This window comes from Dermacentor andersoni, chromosome 3, assembly GCF_023375885.2.
Source record: "Dermacentor andersoni chromosome 3, qqDerAnde1_hic_scaffold, whole genome shotgun sequence".
NCBI classification, from domain to species: Eukaryota; Metazoa; Arthropoda; class Arachnida; order Ixodida; family Ixodidae; genus Dermacentor; species Dermacentor andersoni.
The window spans coordinates 16288070-16310483 of NC_092816.1; the positions used below are offsets into that span (position 1 = coordinate 16288070).

General features: G+C 42.1%; 1 protein-coding gene across 1 annotated transcript in view; it reads right to left on the reverse strand.

The window, feature by feature from the left end:
* The window catches only part of Rrp6 (exosome component Rrp6), a 73683-nt gene that overhangs the window by 14877 nt on the left and 36392 nt on the right, over positions 1 to 22414 (reverse strand). The window contains exons 9-16 of the mRNA XM_050169249.3: positions 19963 to 20153; positions 17295 to 17451; positions 14983 to 15131; positions 13647 to 13697; positions 12000 to 12111; positions 4033 to 4156; positions 2868 to 2956; positions 2288 to 2338 (exon numbers count right to left, since the gene is read on the reverse strand). Coding sequence (XP_050025206.1) covers positions 2288 to 2338; positions 2868 to 2956; positions 4033 to 4156; positions 12000 to 12111; positions 13647 to 13697; positions 14983 to 15131; positions 17295 to 17451; positions 19963 to 20153 — 924 coding nt within the window. The remainder of the gene's footprint in view (positions 1 to 2287; positions 2339 to 2867; positions 2957 to 4032; positions 4157 to 11999; positions 12112 to 13646; positions 13698 to 14982; positions 15132 to 17294; positions 17452 to 19962; positions 20154 to 22414) is intronic.

Genomic DNA, 22414 nt, shown 5'->3' on the forward strand with positions numbered 1-22414 from the left:
AGGGTGCTAGTTGGTGAACGTTCATGGTTACATTCAGCTTAGTTTTACACTGACGATTTTAAGTGGACAGGCCGTGGACGTACATAGCGCAAACTACCAACTGTTTAATACTATTAAAGAATGCGCTTATATACAAGGAGATATGGCGCAGGGAGGGAGATATAAAAAGAAATGACAAGGTGACGACATGTGATCATAGTTCGGGCCAGGCATACATCGTCCACTTGCACCCGTTCGCCCTGGCAAACGCGACCTCAGCTTCGATAAGCACGATGGACGGATTGCTTACGCACATCTCTTTTTCTTTAGCTATCGCAAGTGCCTCCTATATTTCTCGCTCCATTTTTGTTTTTGATGTGCCAATGACTGTGGTGTTTTCTAGTAGCGGAGAGCATTTGCACTGTTTGCAGTGTGCAGCCAAGTTGCTAGGTGCTGTCAGAAGCTGGCACGTGTACTTGTGGTCCCGTAACCTATCATTTAGACAACATCCAGTTTGCCCAATGTATACTTTCCCGCAATCTAGTGGGATTTGGTAAAACACTGAAGTAGCACATTCCACATACTTTTTCACATGCTTAGTCTGACAGACCGTAGCACTAGGATTGCCCTCTTTGGATCCTGCGTTCACCCTCTTGCACATGCCTTTTAGTTTTTGCGGAGCGGAGAACAGTACTTGAACATCATGGCGTTGGGCTGTCTTTTTTATTTTATGTGGCAAGCCATGGATGTGAGGCAACACCACGCATTTTTTCAATTTTTCTTTTAACAGTATTAAACAGCTGTTAGTTTGCACTACATACGTCCACGTCCTGTCCTTCACTTTATATTGTCAGTGTAAAACTAAGCGCAACATAACCATAAACGAAACTATATTTACAAGCTCTCTACAACGAGCTGCAACAAAGCCAAGATGGCGAAAAGGCAATCTTTACAATCGTCGTTGTCTTTCACAAAGTGACCAACGTTGCCTTTGTCACACTGCTCGCGGTCTTGTGACAATATGTACCAACTCGTATAACAGTGCACATTACTAAGCTGACTTTGTAATCTTTGCAGCTGTCACTTAAGTTATATATCTATGCAGCACTGTACAGCATTGTGACAACAATAGATTGCAGCCCCTATAACACATTGTATGCTACTTCTAAATCACACAAAAAAGCTTTCCCTGCGCCAAAACAATTTGTAACATGATTGTCAAAAGTTTCTTTTAAGTGGGGACATGAGAGTGTACATGTCACTAGCCTGAACAAGTTCAAAGCAGTTCCATTCTCCTTTCTTGTGCTTATCCTTTTGTTGTGCTAATTTACTCATTCATTAATCTGACTTAGAACTGTCAGGTGGGTTTAAAATATCACAAGCTGGGTGGATAGCTTGGATGAAGCAGTAAATAAGCAAATGTTTTAATATGAAACAGCATTATATAGTATGGACAAATACACAAGCGAGACACCCACAAATTAAGGGGTGCTCTTTGACACAACAGCCCCTGCTTCTGTTATTCACTTATATCAATAACACTAAGGAACCTAGTTAGCTCTTTAATCTTTTCAGTGCGGACAACAAGCATTTTCTCCCCACTCCATCCATTGTAAATGCAAGAAGACAGCATGCACCCTACCAGCCTTCTGCCATTGTGCACATGAGAATACTCCACCGCATCAAGCCACCATACTCCTTAGCTCACCCTCGCATGCTTTCCCTCTCGCCTATAGCATGTGGCTCGTGACTGCTATCTTATCGCACTTGGACTTTAAAAAGAATGTCACGACAATGACAACGGTGGAAATTTGTTTGGAGTGTCTATATAATTGCTATCGTGATAAAAAGTGTTTTGCAGAGTTTCAAAAGGGGTTCAAGAAACCATTCCAGTATGGCGGTGACATGCATTGCTTATACCACATATCTTCGTAGTTCCTGTAAAATAAACTTAATTTTCTGCTCCATGGTGTTTTCCTTGCTTCTCTCTTACCTTCTCTGCTCAATAATATTTTATTTGGCTTTCTCAAAGAAAAAGAGCTTCTGTGCATGAAACAGTTAGGCTTGGCAACTTGTCTGCTTCACTGGCATTCTCACATCATAAGACTTCTCCCGCTCAACAATTATAATTGAAATGTTATTTAACTTTAGCATCTCTCAAAGAGCATAGTGACAGATGGGCAGCAACCTAAACGTGACATGCTTAGAAAGCATGGCCGTAAAGGCACTGTGCATGCAAGATTGAGACCTCGTTTAAGCTACGTCATCCAGTGCCTACACTTGCAGCAAACAAACGACAGACACTTACTCGTTTGTATGGCAAGACAAGGCTACTACCCCTTGGTTTTGCAGACAAGACCTGCAACGAAAAACATAGAAGAGTCAGAAAAATAAGTGCAATGTTTCTTGCCACTGCATGCTCATGAAGGAAATTAAGGATATATGTGAAATTGCTGTTTTAGCCTATGACTTGGCCTTTCGTAATGCCTGGAAAAGCTAGATAACAGGGTTGTTTGCAGTGATGGAACATATGTGCTCTACACATGCCTGGAAAGAAAATACTATCCACAACAGCAGAATAGATGGACTATTGGACAACCAAGAGAAGGAATGCACCTTTTTTCTTGAGAATAAATAGGTTGTACACATATATAGCTTCTCAGGGCACTGCATCACTCCGATTAGAAAGCTTTAACATACATGGCCCAACGTGTGATCAGTTACAATAACAAGCACTCATTTCCTGTCCTTGTCAACTGACAGTGTCCATTCTGCATATGCTGTAATGGTTTTAACATGCAAATAAATAAACTGCACATGTTAAAGGGCATGTGACCACCAGGAAGAGCACTGAAAACTCGAGAATAAAAAAAGAGCAAACTGCATACCTTGGCTGCTATTGCCCCCAAACTTGGCAGTGCTTTGGTCAACAGCTGTGAACTGCACTTTTCTACGGGCACAGGCTCGCCATCTTCATCTATGTAGAGAGATATAAGAAACAACTTTTGCAATTTCTACCATGCCCACAAATGCTAACAGACAAAGGAAACTCCAACACTCCAAATTAACGAATATTTATGCTTTGTTCATCTATAATTTAAGTTATGCTAAATCAAAGTGGCAATATTGAAAACGGCACATTCCTAACAAATGCTTTCCCATGCTGTTGCTTACAGCTGCTATAAATGGCTTCACAGTTTTTCATTGGTCGATCTGGAGCAGGGTTTCTTGTTCCATGGTGGTAAATCCAGATTTCACTGTTTGACCTGGAGCTGGTTTGTGCTTTCCACTGGTTGTTTTGAATCAACTTACTCCATGCCGGATCGTTCTCATTTGCTCCACCGCCGAGGCGCGGATTAGCGCAGAAATAGGGTGAGAAGCATACTTCACTTCCATCTTTTTTATTTATCTGGCTGGTGACTTCGATTGTCATAGAAACGCACAAAATAGAAGTTGGCCACAGTTTCTAGAAGTGATTTGTGTGACGTGTGTGCAAGAATGTCTGGTAAATTTTCACGTCTGGACTACCCCCATGACTTTCCATTGGCAGATGTGCATTGGTGAAATCTGAGTAGTTGCTCGAGGATTTCGCTGGCCACTACAAGTCGACCAGTGGAAAACAGCATAGAACACCAGCACACTAAGTGGTCCCCTAAGTGGTCCCTGCCAACCACCGGCAGGAGGCTCACGCCCACTACCTCCCTGATTCAAACAACATAGGTGGTAACACCAAAACACAGTCATAAGAGAAGCCAGTGAAATAATGTCACAGTGGAGCTTATGCTTAAATTTAATAGGGTGATGGTTTGGGCTAGTTGGTTTTCCATTTTTGACTGTGTGGTACAGCGCGAAGTGGGAGATGGGACACAGAAAAAAACGAGGACAAGAGCTTGTCCTCATTTTTTCTTGTGTCCCCTGTCCTGCTTCGTGTTGTACCACACAGTTCATTTTAATGACCAGAATTATTTTCAACTCCACGATTAATTCTGTCACTGGGAGTCAATTGTATTGGCTTGCAGGAGCTCATATCACAGCTTGGCTACAGCCACTGACCCAGAAGAGTGGGAAGAGCCAGACTGGCATCGTCATGTCGGGGCTGATCATGGACACAGTGAAGCACGCTATCCAAGTCGACTTGCACAGCCACTGGCCAGGATGACTTTTCTGGCACCAGGCTCTGCAACATGAAATGAGAAGTCAATTACTATCGAGCTGCTGGCTCCATCTCAGCTTCACCCTGGGGTAGGAGTTCTACATTTTTCTCTTTCTGCCAGGTACATGTTACAGATTCATGTTTACGGAATACATGCTTTGAATTTCAAGCAAAAAAAAATAAAGAGACTATGAATGATTGGTGCAGTGAGCTTAGGATGGCATCTAAATGAAGGCCTCCTAGGCCATTTTTCTGAAATGAGAGCTCGCACAAAACTTTAGCACACCATGCAGATAAACAGGAACCTGACCCCATCCCTCTATCCTTTCTCAGTAGCTTCTGTTCCTGCCGTCCCTCCTCTGACGTGTAATAGCAAGAAGGAAAGATCCTTCTTGAAAATTGCAGAGGTAAAGACGGGCCAAACAAAACAAATTTGAAAACCACGGCAATTTTTTTCGCTTTTCCCATCTTAACCTGTGTAGTCTTCAAGAATGCAATCGTACCAACTTGCCCAGCTATCCATACTTGTGAGAAAGATTGTTCTTGGCAGAACAAAATGTGGCTAGATGCCGTCAGTTTTCTGCGACATGACACAGCCCGAGGCCATTAGACCTGACTACTTATGTGAAGAGTAGCACATCTTTTGACTCCCAGCGGTTTGCATTATACCTATCATGTTTTGTTGTATTGGGTGTGAAAACATAAAATGTGGACACAAAGGGCAAAGAGCTAAAAAAAAAGCAGGCTCGCACTGTTAATAGGAAGGGTATAGCACCTGCCTGTTTTCTAATGCAAAATCCCCAGCTAGGATCAATGTGACATGAGCCCATCCCCTGATGACAGTAGTTAAGAGAATTTATAATACATATGAACAACAACCCATGGTGTCATGATGAAATCAACACTTACATATCCTAAAGCACACACTGAGGTTGAAAAGAAAAAGAAAAACAAAAACAATTATATAATTACTCACATGTTGCACTCCATCAATTAACGCTCCAAGCCGTGATAAATGGTTAGCCACAATTTTAAGCCAATGCTCCTTGAAATTCTATACAATCATAAATGCTGCAGCTCTGATTCACATAACGTTCCAAAAGTAACATTACAAAACATGCTTACATTATCGTTCTCTGGTGAACAATATGAGCACTGATGCCATAATGCTTACATATTGTTATATATATATTTTTTTCTTTTTCTTACCAAATATCATTTCTAAACTCGAGCAGCGAGACAGTATTCCCTGTTGCAAATATTGCTTTAGAAGTGGGTGGTGAACTGCTGACATTGATAAGCCTTAAAATGTAGTCTTCTTTCATTATAAACACATAAACAAAAGAAAAGAAGGATGACGGTACTCTATCCAAAAGGATTTCTTCTTCTTTTCGTGGCTTGCACCAGATATACAAGAAAAGAAGGTTTCTGGTACTACAGTCCTCTTTCATACATAGTGCACAACATCATGGAAACTTGAATGACTTCACACCATAGAGTTTCTCACTATATTACTTAGAGGGAAGTCTGGCGCTGCTGCGCTGCGGTATGCATGGGAATACCGGTATATTGTGACTTCAGATTGGCGTCCTTCTCGGAGAGCCAGGAAAACTTGAAGATGCGCCGGGCGGGAACCGTTCCGTCTGTCACAATGATTCATTCTCTACTAAAGCGGCCCGTAAAAAGCTCTTTCAGCTTTATTATTACACAAAAACATGTTTTGTTTAATTATGAGAACTTCTTATTACGTGTACAATGATATGAAATGTAGAAAGTGGTAGCAGGCTGCTAAAGTTGGACGACAGACGACGAGATTCGTGCTCACTTTGGAACAGTTTGTCGTCTGTTTTCGTTTTTCTTCCCTTGGTTATGCATTGTAGGTGAGTAAACTTCATTGGAAGATGTAATATGAGTGAATGAAAGCCTTTTATGAAGATGTTACTTTAAAGGGACCCTAAAGGGAAAAATGATTTTTTCTGCATCAGTAAATTACCCCTCTAGGACACCAAAAACACCACTTTTACTATGATAAGACGCTTGGTAAGCCAGAAAAAGCGCAAGAACGAAAGACTGGTGGTGACGCCTCCTTGAAGTTCCCGCACCTGGTCGCTGTGACATCATGGATTTTGATGGCATCTTCTAGGGCCTACTTACATATATAGCGGTACAGATAGACTACATTGTGTTCTAAAGGAACCAAATATTAAACATGGCAAGTTTCGGGAACCTTTACTCTGCCAATGCGACCCATATGCGAAAACATACTTTGGAGTCCCCGACGTCACACTGACGTACCGGTGTCTGGGTTTCGGCGCAAAATGCAAATACTGATACTCCGACCTCCATTTTCTCGTCTAATAATCAAACTATTATTTTGAAATGACTGCCTGCAGTGATCTCAAACAATGCTTTATTAGCCTAAACTGATTTGTTGTTTCACTTTAGTGTCCCTTTAAGAACGTGTTATTTGTGTAGCCATATCCAAGTTTTAGACGAAGCCTCTTACAACACCAGCCAACACAAGCCTCGCAGACACATATTCCGCCATTCCCATGATGGCACAGCACCCCTTAGAAAACTCCCATAGACAGTGGTGACAGATTTCCCTCTAGATGTTATAGTGAGACACCCTATGCTTCACACTACCTACCTGAAGTTACTACATAGAAGGCCTACGGCTCTCAACCTCTCAACACACAAATTAAGAGTTCTTGCACAAAAGCTAACGTTAGCTCTGTTAATAACTTAGGACTTTACTATGCTTTGATAGTGTGATGAATGCCCCATGCCTGCACGTATGCATTGTCTAATGAAAAGGTCATTGACTTCTTCACTTTTCCTTTTTTTTCCCTCCATAATAACCAGTAGTTCCTGCCGCTTTGGAAGAGTGAAATTCACAATACACATAGGCACACAGCCCGTTTAATATTTATTCATTATATTTTTCAGCACCTCTCTACATTTGCTACAATCAGTTTCTCGCAATGCAAGACAAATAAATAGATGTGTACAACCCGAAAGCGCACAATTTAAGTCATACATGCACGCATGCATGCCCATTTAGCAATGCTAAAGTTATATTTGCTTAATACTCACTGACATATCGAAACACATTAAAGGGCCCTTCACCAGGTCTGGCCATTTTGAGCTGACAAGCACCATGCATACAATGCATGCTTACGATCATGTCTTCTAAGTATTACATCTCTACGCGCCGTGGAAAAAGCTAAAATTTCATACCAAATGCTGTTTGCCCTTCTCCTTGCGGGAGCCATGATCCCAGCTGGAGAGCCGACTCATATCACACAAGTGCGCCTACGTACATGGCAGTGCTGCCACGTCACTCACAGTGGCATGTGATTTTGAGAATTATTCAAAGCAACATCTGTTATTTGTGTAAACTGTTGCTTCAATAGACGAAATAAAATTTAGAGAAATAATAAAACACACAAACCAAATGTCTGCGTGTTCTTTCTTTTTTTTTTTTGCGCTATAGCAAGAGAGATGTCCTTCCGTTTCGTCTGCTTGTTCCCACGTTGCGCAGTTGCACGCACAGACAACGAAACTATGTCATTTTTTACTGAATTCCAGCGCACGATCATGCTCTGTGATCCGCTTGTGTCTGTCTCAGTATTTGTATAGCACTGACTTATACAGTCAGGTGTTCTCGTGCACAGTGTGCCAAAATTGTGCACTGCACGAAATGAGACAAACGCAACAGCTCGCATGTGACGCCGTCAGCAGAAGTGCGCCGCGCAGTGAGAAGGCTAGGTTAGAAAACATGAAGGCGGGGCCCATGACATATGCGTCATGCCTTCCTTGAGCTCCAGTATAGGAGAACGCAGGGGAGGAATTTCACTTGCAGAGGCAAGACAGTGCAAGTTCTTGGCAGTGGAGCTCACCTGCTGAAATTGTAGGTTCATTGTACTGAAATATTTCTATCTCAGCTATTAAGGAACCAATTAAAAAAATTTTTGCAGCAGAACACTCCATGGAGTAACAACTTCCAGCGTATAACTGAAATTAGGTATGTGGTGAGTGAGGGGCCTTTTAGGGAAGAAAGAAGAAAGTTGCTAAAACATTTTTTCAACAGTGCGTCAGAGTTCAGACATGTTCCTGGGTTCCACGAAAGACATTTTAGGGTTCTGCGAGTGGCCAAAACGAATCCAACCCCATTCCAACTAAGGTGGACTATTACCTTGTTTAAATGAGTCAGAACCTTGTGCACTTTTGTTCTCATGTTTAAGATACTCATCTGACTCATCGCAAGAAGCATCGCGGGGCTGTGGATAAGCACATTGGTGGGAAAAAGAAGTAGGGAGGAGAGGTTCCGCAAAGCTTTGGGAAGGCAGGTGGGGTTCTCCAAGGTTAGAAACATTTGGGAACCCCAAGTTTAAAGCAAAAGGAGAGACCTACGAAGTTGTACATTGCATAATGTGTTTGAGGACATATGTCTATCGACTAGAAATATGTCCTCCTGTCTTTGATTCCGTCCGTGTGTTCTTGCACAGTAAATAATATGAGGTCTATCAATTAGTTTGGTTGTCATTATGACTACTGCTCACAACTAACATGGCTTTGTGCACATGTCCTCCTTGACAAAGAGCATAGTAGTTCTGTGATGCGTAAACCCTACGAGACAGCCCCTTCTTGTATTCACAGGTATTCATTTGTGTTTCCTCAGTCAAGTTGGAATTCGAACGCATTCCAAAAGCTACTAGTGGTTCATATTCTACAATAACTTATACAATAACTGATAGACAGATGGTGGACAATGATTTCATTCTTCTCACACAGATTTACACTGTGACATGCATGAGGTCAAGATGGTGATGTCATCAGTTTCATACTAACTGCTGTTAAGGGTCTACAAGTAGCACTTTTGACCAATCTATGCCACTTACCCATCCTCAAGCACAAAGTCAACAGACAAAGCATGCATGAAGGACTTTTTTCAATGCCCAGTAATATTTTGACATTACTGCAGAAATATGACAAGTAAAACCAAGGCATAGCTGACTAGAACTGTAAGCTCGGTAAAATGGTTTGGTAACATGTTTGAAAAAACAGTGAACAATTTATTGGGTATTATAAAAAAGACACATAACCAGTGCTGGCTACTGTTGCCAGTCACCACTTGGGTTGTGTGTGCCTTCCTCCTTGTCCTATACAAATGCCGCACTGCTTTCTTCAAGCATATGTTACTTACAGTGTGACATAAGCTACATTTGTCAACATTATATACATGAAACCATCTGAAGCTTAATGCATGAGTACTAAAGAAGTGACACACACTACATAAGACAAGTGAGAAACAACATCTTACTCTAAGCTGAAACAATAAATCATTGAAAATATGGGCACAGTACTGCTCAAAGTAGTAAACCAGTGACCATCGATGCAAATGGCCAGACATTACATCTGCAGCTCATCTGCAAATATGACTATGCACTTGAGATTAAAACACAAGTCAAGAAATGATGTCAGTTCCTTTCTTTTTTTCTCAACAGTTGAATGGCATTTCACAAATTGACTAGTACTTGATGGCAGTTTAGCATCAAGTATGTGCTGTAATTTTTCTGCTTTGTGCTCTGACTGGAAAGAGACTGAATTAGACACAGTCATCTGGTCAGCAGCACCATTCACATGACCGTGGCACATCACACCACTAGCTTTTGCACTGCCTTAGTCCATCCCCCTTGAGGATGGTGACGGACTTTCGCTGCGCCATATTGTAGCTTCCTTGGACGGTCCGGGAGTATCAGCCAGTAATGAAGAGGTTGTGGCTGACGTAGAAACAGTCGGCTTGGCTGGATCTTGGTGAGGTTGTTGAGAACGCCCCTGCACATGTGGCTGTGCACATTACAGAACAGTAGTGCCAGCACTGCCTGTTTTTGCTGCCTTCCTGAATTTTGCCAGCCTGATTTTCACTGAGATGGGGGACCTTACACAGTAAGTGCTGTCACTTCAGCCACATGTTGAAAGCCTCCCAACAAAGATGCCCTAGCCTGTAAATCTTTATAGCTGTATATCATGCAGTGCCATAGCATTGCACAACATACAGACAACTTCAGCAAATTCAACTCCAGTTTGACGAAGTGGTTTGATTATGTTCGAGTTAAATTACACTCTTGAACAGCATGCACCTCCTTTAGAACACTTTGAATGAAACTATGTAGAATTAATGGAAGTCTGCTGGCATGAGATATTGTTTGCCTGCTGTGCAATTTCGGCACCTGAATTAGGATAAAATGCGAAAACAATATGGTATGACAATATAGTAGGTGGGGATGCAACAATCAGCAATTTATGGTGACAGCGAAAGCACCACACTTCCACGACATAACGGCTAGAAGAGCTGACTGTTGGGCTAGTTGGTCATCCATATTTGAAGTAGTAACTTAGCGCGAATAAAACCACGGAAACAAGAGAGACGGACAAGGACAAGTGCTTGTCCTTGTCCATCTTTCTTGTTTCCGTGGTTTTATTCGCGCTAAGTTACTACTTCAAACATAACAGCTAAACACAAGAACCAGGAACATGTCAGCAAGGGTTCCGCTGTAATGACAGATTACAGATATAGATGAAAGCTTATACTGCTCCAACACTGTTTTTCCTTTATACTGTATTATAAAGTCTTCAGTACACTTGGTGAAATTCCTTTTTTCTTGAGAAGAAAAAAGCTATAAACACAAAGTGCCAGAAGAAGCAGGTTTACTGCATAGATCACAGAATGGACATCGGGACGTTACCTCAGGCCAACATTAGCTCGACCATGGAGCATATAATTACGACAGTTGGGCAAAAATAAGATAGACAGTGGCATTTTAATCACACTGGTGAATGTGCTCTATCTAATCCTTGAAAGCAGCAGTCAGTAGCATACCCACCAGCACATCATAGAACTTGACAGCAAACACTTAACCATCGCAAGTGTTTTCGTTATCATCACCATCACATACATGCACAGGAAGAAAAGTTAGCAATTGTCTCCTTAATGAAGGGGCACTACGCCCACCCACTTGAATGAGGGAGAAGGAACAGGAAGGCAACACATATCACACAGAGTGTACGCACACTACAGAGATGAGAGTTGAGTCCCCTAGCTGACAAGAATTCAAATCTAGTTTTGTGAGCCTTGTATCAACTTGAAGCTCAATCGTTCAGAATAGAAAAGTAATCAATCCTAATTCGAGGGAAGTCAAACAGCTGCAACTTGCTCAGCATTAAAGTGCAACAACTGCTGAAACTCAGGCATTTTAATACACATATAGAATAAGACAACTGTGAGTGATAAAGGTTTCTACTTTGGTGAACAAATTGAAGAGTATAAGGCAATGAGGTGCTGTAGACACCCAAACACTGGTGCCTGTTATTAAGCTGCAAGTGGACAGGTTTGATTTGATTGATTGATTTAATCATTCATCATTAATACAGAAGGGGGTACTGTAGTTACAATAACTATCAGAGGGACCTCCTATTAGTAATTTAACAATATAGTAATTAATAGATTATGGCAACACAGCGGTGACACACATCAGACCAGATGGAGTTAATGAAGCAGATAATCAAATACAGCAAAGGTGCTTACAATAATTGAAGTTCAAGTCAAACACAAGCAAATTAAATAGATACTACATAGTATCAGTAAATAAAAATGTAGTAACTGACACGTGAAGGAAACATAGGAATGACATATATCAAAGAACAGGAGGTTAATGTAGCAGATAATTAGAAACAAATATGCTTACAATACGCGAAGGTAGTGTTAGATATACAGGATGTGGCCAGAAAGACCCAAATTTCTAAAATGAAGTTTTGAGATGGTAAAACCTAAAAAATGCAAAAGCGACAGGATACTACAGACCTGGTTAAGTGGCACGTCTCGAGCTTTCAGGATGATAGCATGCAGCTCATTGAGGTTCTGTCGCACGAGAGGTGGGCATGGATTGCAGCAGGCTACAATGCCTTGCTGTTCCCTGGGACAAAGAGATACAGCAAAGATTGCAGATAAAGTCTGGGTTTCATCAAATCAGTCACAGTGCATTACGTGCAACAAGTGCAAAGTAGTAACAATAAGTGACAGTAGTGGCAGAGAAGTCTCAACATTAATCTATGCTGCTCTGGCTTCTCCTCTCAGGTAACCACGATTGCACAACATGATAGGCAAAGCAGGGTACACTGCACTCCATCTTGTGAATGCGAATTGTGCTCTTTGGGCAGCTTCTCACAGTTCAGGCTTGCCAATTTTCTCTTTTTCTATGCATTATTCTTCCTGTCATCTTTTACTCTTTTTCTACTGCTGACCAGGAGTCGGGTGTCAGTGCCGTGCTAAACACTTATGGAGCTGTCAACAGTTACTCATATACAACTTTATGTGACAATGGAGGGAATGCTACATAGGCAACACGTGTTCAACATGTGTGCAACATGCATGCAACATCACAGCACTCATGAAAAGAGTGCTTGTTTAAGCTAGGGACCAGAAAACATAAACATCTTATTTACTAGAGCACTACTTTATTAAAATTAGGCATAAAATGAATCGCTAAGCGATCAACTGTTGTCAAACAACAAATGTCGCTGGAGCCAATGTTTTGACAAAGGGACTTGTCCTGATCAGAGCAGCAATGGCACAGCCCTCATGAAACATTGCTGCCCTGACAAAGACAAGTCCTTTTGTTGAAATGTTGGCTTCCCAGTGACATTCCTTGCTCTACCACTGTTAATCATTTCAGGCTTCTATCTTTTTGTGAACCTCCCTCTTGCTTTGGATCACTAAACTGAATTTTATTTTTTCACTTTTAGTTTTCTGCATTTTGGCAAACACAAAACCATCTCAAGTAGGAAGCCACGCTGATTCAATATCAGCTCTGAGGAACCGACACAGAAAGCATTGCCAAAACCTGACCAGCTGGCCAACAACACATATGGAGAACCTTACCCCTTTTGCCACAGAAAGCTGTCCATGGGTACAGTCTCCTTGCAAAAGCATATTTTCAAGAACACAACAGTACTCTGTTCATCCAAGGAAATTCCTTACTAAGCAGACACATGCACAGGTTGACAGTGCATACAGTGAAGATGTAAGAGACAATTATTCTGAGCACCAATGCATGCACAATGATAAAAATTACCTCCCATTCTAACCAAGCGAAGGCTGGAATGGTTTTGCAAGGAGTGCAGTTGAATTTGTGCATGGCATGTTGTCTGCAATATGATGTGTGTCACAACGAAGTGCCTCTTTATAAAGGCACAAAACAATTTTAATGTCTTCCTAAGCTGAAAATATACACAAGCTAAGTTGTACAAGGTCACTTTGTAGCATTTTCTCAGATGTATTGAGGCAAATATTGGACAACTCCTTTGTTGTCACCCAGTGTGGCCAACTACAAAAGCACAACAAGAGAGAAATATTGGTAGAATGAAAACAACATGATGATCAAACTGGCTGGCTGAACTACACGTTCACTGCTGCAGAGGCTTATTGAAGTGAGTATTGTGTGAGAGTTACCTTGGAAGGATCTCTGATATCTCCAGGATCATGTGGTTGGGCAGCACATATCTGCACACAAGAGCTCTATTAGATCATTGCACATGAAAGATGTATCCCCACATAATAACTTAATAGCTTACATTTTTATCAAGCAGCTACAGTATTTCAGTTCACTTGCGGGTGCAAGGATGACTGCATAAGCATTGTTTTTTAATTATCGAAAGGTAGGCCCTTGTGGGCTGCTTCAAGCATTAACAAATTATAAAAATAAGAACTTTATATAAAAGGGCAGTGGTGCCCGAAGGATAATTCAAAGATCTGTACTTTCGAAAAGTTTGAATCAATGCAGGTCTGCTGTACTTATGCAACATGCAAATTATCCACACGAATGATAGACAAGAAATGCTCATTAAGTGTAGTTATCAATTAAAGAAGCCAATAGTCAATGGCACCATGGAAAGCGCAGCGGACTGATAGAAATTGTAGGGGCAATTGTTTGTTGGTTTTCCCTAAGGTGAAGGCAAACAAAAAGGGAACACAGCAAGGTAACAGTTGTGATGGAACCCACAACCTCTGCATGTCTTCATGCCATGCCCTACTAAGTGAGTTTGTTCTGCCACCATGGCCTTAAGAGATGCTGGCTAACATTTACAGGGCTAAGCTTGTACACATACACAAACACACAAGAGAGTAGATGGGAAGACGGCTGCCACTTAAGCTGCAGTAGTAAAACTAAAGCTTAAGTGGTAAAGCACTGTACGCATAATGCAGGGCGTGGCTCCCACCTGCAGCAAGTTATGGTTCATCCACTTTCACTTCCACTTTTCCATACTATTTCTACATTTCATTTAAATAGAACAATTAACTTCCCCTATGCTTTCTGTGGTTTTATAATCTGTTGTTCTGTATGATTGTGAATAACAAAAAAACCTAGTTCCTTGGCTTTCTTTATTCTTCTAGCTGCATGACTTAAAAAGATACTAAAAGAGAATACTAAGTTACATTTGATTCGTAAGTTACTCTTCTCAAATATGGAAAAGGTCAAGCACACCAAATGTGGAGGCTTGGTAAAACAGAAGACACAAAAGCAAAAGACATTTGCCAGCTTGAAATCTGCACCAGCGACCCATGTGATCACAGATTTTGACGGCATCTCTTTAGACTAGTTGACTGCTTATTGAAAAAAATGATTTAATTGCATTTTGAAGGTACCAAACAGTCAACCCTGAAAGTTTTGAGAACTTTTCTAAAGCAATAACACTCACACATGCATACGAATGCATCGTGACGAGTGGCAAAAATTTTCAGCTGTGGGAGGCAGGCTGCATTAAAGAACAGTGGGGCGCCGACTCACCCCGTGCTCTCATCCTCGTTGCGAGCCGTTCGGTCCCTCCAGCTGTACAGGTGGCACAAGGCATGCAGCTGTCGACTGTTGAACGTCTTGCGGCTCTTGCGGTACAGTTCCATGTAGCTCTGCTCGTGGTAGCTGGGCTTTTCATAACGCTGCATGTAGTGAAAGATTAGTAAGTGTGCTTTGATTAGACCCTGTGCTCATTCACCCACTGGCAACTGCTGGTTAACTGTAAGCTGTTCAATCTGCTATTGTCTCCTCAATACATGCACAAATTCCCAAGTATAGTCAGCTCCTGTTTAGTCAACGTTAGTTCTCTAGAAATATATTTAAATAGATCCAAAAATCCCAAAGCACTCTAACCTGTGTCTTACGAAAGTCAAATTAGCAAAGGCTGGGTGTACAAGGTTTTAGGGCCCGTTATAGAATTACAGGTGATCAAAATTGTCTTGCAGAATCACACTTCCACATTCTTCACAGCAAAAGTGCAAACTTAAAAGAGTTAATATCTGTCAAGGCACACAAACAATGCTGTAGACACAATGCCTCTCAAATACCAGAAGGTCTGCAACTCTAAGACTTTAGCTGTTGATTCATACACATGGCAAAACAACTCACATAATCGAAATGAGGCATTGATGATGCTTGGCACAGTCATCATTTTTGCAAAGCATGGTTTGCAAATAGTGGCATGAGGCCAACTAGTTGGCATAAGTCGTAGAAGCACACAGATATGCTATCAAAAAGTGCTGGGCAAATCCTGTATCACTTACAGCATTCCACATAAACAAATTTAACTGCTTAACATGTTACAAAGCTTTCACAGTGGCATACTCGTTCATGAACATTAAATCACCAGTTGCCATAACAATTAAAATGAAACAATAACAGCTGCTGTGAAGTCCTCCTGCTACAGCTACAGTCGCCAACCAATAAGTTGGATGCAATAAGGATTGCAAAAAAGTCTAAATGATCAAGAGACCAAAATGCTGGATCCACCAGATAATTAGTGACCTTACTTAACAACTGGCCAAAAAAGGTGTGCCATATTTTCGGAATGTCACTTCTGGGAACACCTTTCATTTTGCATGACTAGAGCAAGCTGCAGCGGCATCTACGAGCGACACCATTGTTGGCACAGTGCCAAGCACACTCAAAGTGCTCGAAACGCTGTCGCCCATTGTCACGTCCGTTGCTGATCACACAAAATATTGCGAAAGTGGTCGTATCAGAATGCAGCCTAAGTTTGTCAATGCGTTGCTGCGCGCATAAAGGCTTGCCTTTGGTCTAGATAGCCCGTGGCCGTGATTTTTTAGCGATACCTTAACTTTTCACGCTTTTCACATTTTGTCAGTGGTCAGAGCGACACTCGTCCGCGTTATCCACGAGTTCAGCCAGCTGTGAATAGTGGATGTAAGAGTGGCATAGAATCGAGTGGAAAGCATTTTTACAAAATCGTGGCTCGTATCTCAACCACTGTCATGCTGTCACTACAGATATACAAATGTACAGTCGATGCATGCACCGAATTTTCATCCCCTGGCAACAAAACAAAAGCCAGCCACACTGTGATAGCCGACTGATGGTGTATTTCCTCGCAACAGTCATTGACTGGCACTTCTCTTGCCACCCTCATCAGCGCAAACATTGAGGGTACAATTAGAACCACTTGAAACTGTTGAAGAAGTCGCCAAGACCATGTCACTACTTAACACGTAAATTAACAAATGCTGGAGGAACGTAATAGAGCCTGCACAACAAATCACAAATGCAGCCTATATAACACGGTGGCTTGGCTTGGTTTGGCATGGCTTGGCTTATCCTGTGATTTGCATACGGTCAGCAACTACTAAACCGACTAGCCTTCCCTAGTTTCGGTTTCGAGGATGCAATGGGACATGGCCAACGACTAGGTTGGCGACATATCAGAACCAAAGCATTGCTATTTCTGCATAACTTGGTGAGCAAATTAGCATGCGGTTGCGCAGTCAGAATCTGAATTACTGCAAGGCGCGCTGTAAGGTGTCCGATATTTTGGTTGTCCTTGTACATTAGTTCTATAGGGACAGAGGACAGTGGACAGATGGAGCTGTCCGAATAATTAAGCATGTACGAATTATCAGTTGGCAACTGTAGTGTACACAGAGCTTGGTATCCCTAACCTGAGCTCCTGATAAATATGCACCATGAAGGCACTATACTAATGACATCAGTGATAAGATAAAAGTGTCTTTACAATGCCAAGTAATTGCTATTTCAGACACTAGAAAAAGAAAAGGCAAGTGTCAAACATGTGTTGCTGACGCAGTACACACCTTAAGTGCCACCTGCTTGCTGCGGTCAAACACAGACCGTAGCAGGTTGTCATTTTCATTGCTGCGATCAGCTAGGTCATGTTTAAGGCGGTCCATGATATACAATAAGTAGTGAGTGTCCGACTGCGCATAATTAACCAATTCCGGTGGCAGGGGCCTGCGAATAAAGAAAGGATTCCCACAGTGACACAGCACACAAGGAAGTTTTACCGAACATCAACTGGCACTTTGAATACATAATACTGAATGAAAGCTCTTTACTTGAGCAATGAAATATAAATTGTTACAGTTATCTCAAAAAAAAAAAAAAGAAACAGAACGAGCACAAATTATCGACCGCTGCAAGTTTTCTTTATCTGCAGAAGGGTTGAAGATTAGCCTGGCTGAAAGGATATTGAAAGACTCGAACCAGCGTTGACATACACTACAGATAAAAGATGCCTTCTCCTGCTTAACGAACATAAAGTTAAAACTTGTGAGCAAAACAGGTTCAAATTGTTCCAAGCGCAGTAAAGGACACAAATTTCCACTCATTTCATCCAGTTACTTTATTGCACTTGTACATCTTTAAGACATTAACTCTTTCTGCTTCTTTGTGTGCTATGCCTAGCAGTGCTAGTTCATGTCCCTTATGTTCTTTGTCTGGCTTTATTAACTATCATTCAGGACACTAAACTTCTGCAGCAGCTACATTAACTAGTTACAAGATTACAATGAGCTAATGAAACTGAAAGGCACAGCATGATTACCAATTCATTAATCTGCCTTTCTATGTTCATGAGTGTGTACTAAATGTGTGAGCAAGTACCTTTTGTTCAGTGAATTGCAGCAGCATTTCAATCAAGCATACTATACAAAATTGTCTATCTCTACAGATTACCTGCTTCAACCTTAGATTTCAGTGGAGATTTGTCTATACCCAGGCTTTGCAAGCACTATGCATTATTCTACAGTAAATGTATTGGCATTTTCGAGGCTATTAACTCTTTGGGAGACTAAGATTATAAGTTGAACCTCAATGTAAAGAACACAGATATAACAAATTATTGGATGTAGTAGAGTAAATCCAGAATGTTTTCCCCAGATATTGTGTACCAAACAAAAGCACTTTCATAATGTATTTCATGATGTATGTGACTTTATTATAGTGATGTCCAACTGGGCCTGGAACAGCTGCACATAGGCAATAAAATATTCTGCGACTACAGTTGAACACAATAGCAGTAAAAGCTCGTTAATTTGAACCGCAAGAGGAAGCCGCTTCAGTTCGAATTAACGAAAGTTCGAACTAACGAAAGTGAAGGAGAACAACAGTACACTGCGATTTGGAAGCAGTAGGGCATGTCAGAAATTTGGCGTGTCAGAAAGTGGTGGTGTCTGCTGCGGGCACACGGCATCTTCAAGTCGCAGCTCTGGGTCTGACTGTGTCACACCACTGATGTCCACTGAAAGAACGTTAGCCGAGGCTTAACACCATCATAAAGAATCGCGACGGCCAGTACATCCTAAGCTGAAAACAGACGTGCACAACCGGTGAAGACTGCTGAGACAAAGACGCTGAACATGTCAAGGTGGTGAAGGCCCCGATTCGTCGGTTCTTGATTGCAAGCGCAGCTGCGACTCACTTGATTTGCTGTGTTTTGGTGCTTGCCGCACCATCTGCCGCGCAACATTAGCAGCTACACAAGATTTGCAAAGCCTCCGAGATTCGCGACGGGCAAAAAGTCTCGGAGGTCACTTGAACTGAGAAGAGGCAGCCGCCGCTGCCTCCTGGTCGATCCCGCGCCGGTTGGATTTTTCCCGATTTCGCCTTGTCTCGCCGTTCTCTCCGTTCCGGAGGCCTTGTGTGTAGGCAGTAGGTGCGTTTCTATGGCCATGTGCCAGGCGCCAAGCCGCCGGCACGGTAGCGCGTAGTTCGAATTATCCGTGGCGGAACCTTCTCACGTTCGAATAAACGGACTTTTTTATACATAGACTTCTGTGGAGTTTGGCCGGACCAAATCGTACAGTTCGAATTATCCATAAATTCGAATTATTGAAGTTCGAATTAACGAGCTTTCACTGTATAACACTCTTGCACTCTATTTAATTGGTTTAATGACCATGCCTCATCAGACTGTATATTTTAGACTCTAATGAAGATACATCCAAATAAAACAACCACTTTTCAAAGTATTATGTGTTTCAACTTCATGACAGCTTTGTTAAAACAAAAACAGGAGACAAGAGCCAGCAGAACTAAAAAATTTTGCAAAATGTAAGAGCTTGCAGAAGCCCTATGCCTCTGGCTGCGACTGTGCTGGCCACACATTCATTTGTTCTTTCGCCTCTTAGTGCGTGCAGGCCGCACAAATATCATTTTGTCAGTTTTTCATAGCGTTTGACTGACTTGTCATGGCTACCCTTCCAAGAAGAAGTGACAGAGCATAGGGACATGTGCTCCAGTTACTGTCAAAAGTTTAATACAAAGGTTCTAAGTATATAAATGACTTCTCCATAAATGGTACAATGGGCCCACAATATCCTTAAGTTCATGAGTTGTGCATGGTAAAATCAGTTAGTGCGCTTAAAACGCAATGCGAGAGTACTATTGAGCAATAAGGAGTGTGGGAGGGGTGGGTCTGAGAGTGATCTTGGGATCGGCTGCGTAAAGGTCAAGACCAGTTACCTTATACGCCAGTCAGCAAGTTGGAACCGCTTGTCGGCGTCTATCTGACAATAATGCTTGAGCAAGAAGGCCAGAGAGAAGTGGGCCAGGCCGAGCACCCTAGCTGCCTGTCCTGTATCGAATAGCCCCACCAGGTACAGGCCAAAGTCACGCTGCAGCCAGACTACGTCCATGTCCGCACCATGAAAGACCTGCAAGCAGACACGACGTGATCCCCCCACCGTTGGCTCAGTTACCAAAGCTCACAACATCCAGTTTGTGCCTCGAATATAACATAACATCCAGCTACAGTGAGATGCAAGCAGACAGCCTGAAACACGAGCACATTTTATGTGTTTGAATAAGGACGCAGGTTTAGTACTCATAACCTGAGTAGTGGCAAGTAAGAAGATCTTGACCAATATGAAGTGTTACAGAAGTGAAACTAACTTATTTCAGGTATAGAAGTGTCAAGGCTACTGATGTTGAACTTTGATATAACAAATATGGATATAATGACTTATCAGATATAACGAACCTCAGAGGAGGGCAGGGGATGCGTGCCTATCCGTTCTCTCCTCGTAGCGTATGCATCTCCTCTCTTCTACTCTTGTAGCTGCGCATGGCTGTCCATATGTGGGCCATGCACTGTATCTTGGAGGTAATCTTTGGCAAGTGCAAAGACCGAGCTGAGATGGCTGGTGCCTCAATACACATATTGTACACGCGCATCTAGTGTTGGTGATTGCAAGTTTCAAAGGCACGGCGCGAGTGTTCTTGGTCATCAAGCGATCTTTGCTTAGGCACGTGTGACACCGATAAAACTACGACCCTTACTTCGTGTAGTTGTCATTTTGCTATCGCCATCAATGCTCCGCCAATGTAGCAAAACTGCGACTTTTTTTTTTTTTTCTCAGGATGAACATCCTTATATCTTTGCACTTTTGTTTTTAATTTGACGGTGCCATCTGATGACGGCTGTAGCACTAAGTGCTGTCAGCCACGGTGTTCACAACTTACGGTGCCGCACAGTGCAACACGTTAATCTCAGATGCCGTGAGTCACACCGATGCATTGCTCTCAGCACGATCTGCACCGTGTGCGCTGGTGCTCATAACCACCGACCTTCTTGGGACTTGTTTGCAAGTGATTACTGACAAGATACTATCCACTAGGAAGGTTCTTGGAATTTGTGACATGATTTTTACTGTTAATACTTAAAAATTTTGTATTAACAAAATTCACAATTTAACAAAGTTTTTCACTGCAAGTACAACTTCGTTATATCAGTGTTCTACTGTACCAGCATGTAACAATACATGCTTATAGCAAATATTTCAGTACATTCAGTAGCCTACATTCAGTAGTAAGTAAACTACATTCAGTAGCCTAGTCGGTTAATTCTTGGGAAATGGTAATGAGCACAAAATAACATGTGTACCCAAGATAAACATTAAGTCTGTGTGCTGCTTACTGCTAATTACCATTTACTCGTAGCAACGCCAGATGCAATGAGTCACCTTTTTATTATTCAAACAACCAATTAAGGGCAGCTCACTTCAGTACTTCACAGATTATTCAAAACTTTCACACATGCCTTTGTAAGCCTACCGTGGTGTGAAGGGGAAAGTGTGATCACTTCACCCTGCATTGGCAGTGTGAAGAGCAGAAATACACAATTCACAAACACAAAGGCAAGCATCATCACATAGTGCTGTAGTTATCTTTCAGCTCACAAATAGGCAAAAAGTGCTCACAGATCTCGTGCTATTAAGGTCACACATCATGTCACACTTGTAGTTTATACAGTCAAACCTTGATATAACAACTTTGTACTTGCAGTGAAAAACTTCATTAAATTGAGAATTTTGTCAAGGCTGAGCACTGCTGGCGACAGCAAACAGACAACTACATGAAGCAAGGTTCGTAGTTTTATCAGTGTCATGCACATTCAGGAAAACATGAACAGATCTCATTCTACCACGAACTTGCTGTTGCAACTCGAGCTAATGTTTTGCACCGTGTCTAAGAAACTTGTGATTATGACAGCACCAAGCGTAGATGCGCCAAAACCCAATGCACATCAAGGCACCAACTGTCTCGGCACGACCCTTGCACTTGTTGCAGAGATTACCTCCGAGATGTGGCATGTGGCCTGTGTATGTATGTGCACAAGGAGGCGACGCGCTCTAGGAGGGAAGGGCAGATGGGCGTGTGTTCCTGCCCCGCCCCCTTACCCACATGTCTGATCATGCTACCACACATTCACTCACTCCTCACCCTCCTTGCGCAGAAGGAATCGTCAGCTCTTATGTTTGTCCGAGCCCGAGCTGCCATGCCCCCTGCAGCCACAAGTTGTTTATCAATGCAACGAATGATGCCGCAGTGCAAGAAAACTTTTCATGCGGAAGGACACTTGAAATAACTTTTGCCTTGGATGGGATTTTTATAGCTTTTTGCTAGATTTACTAGC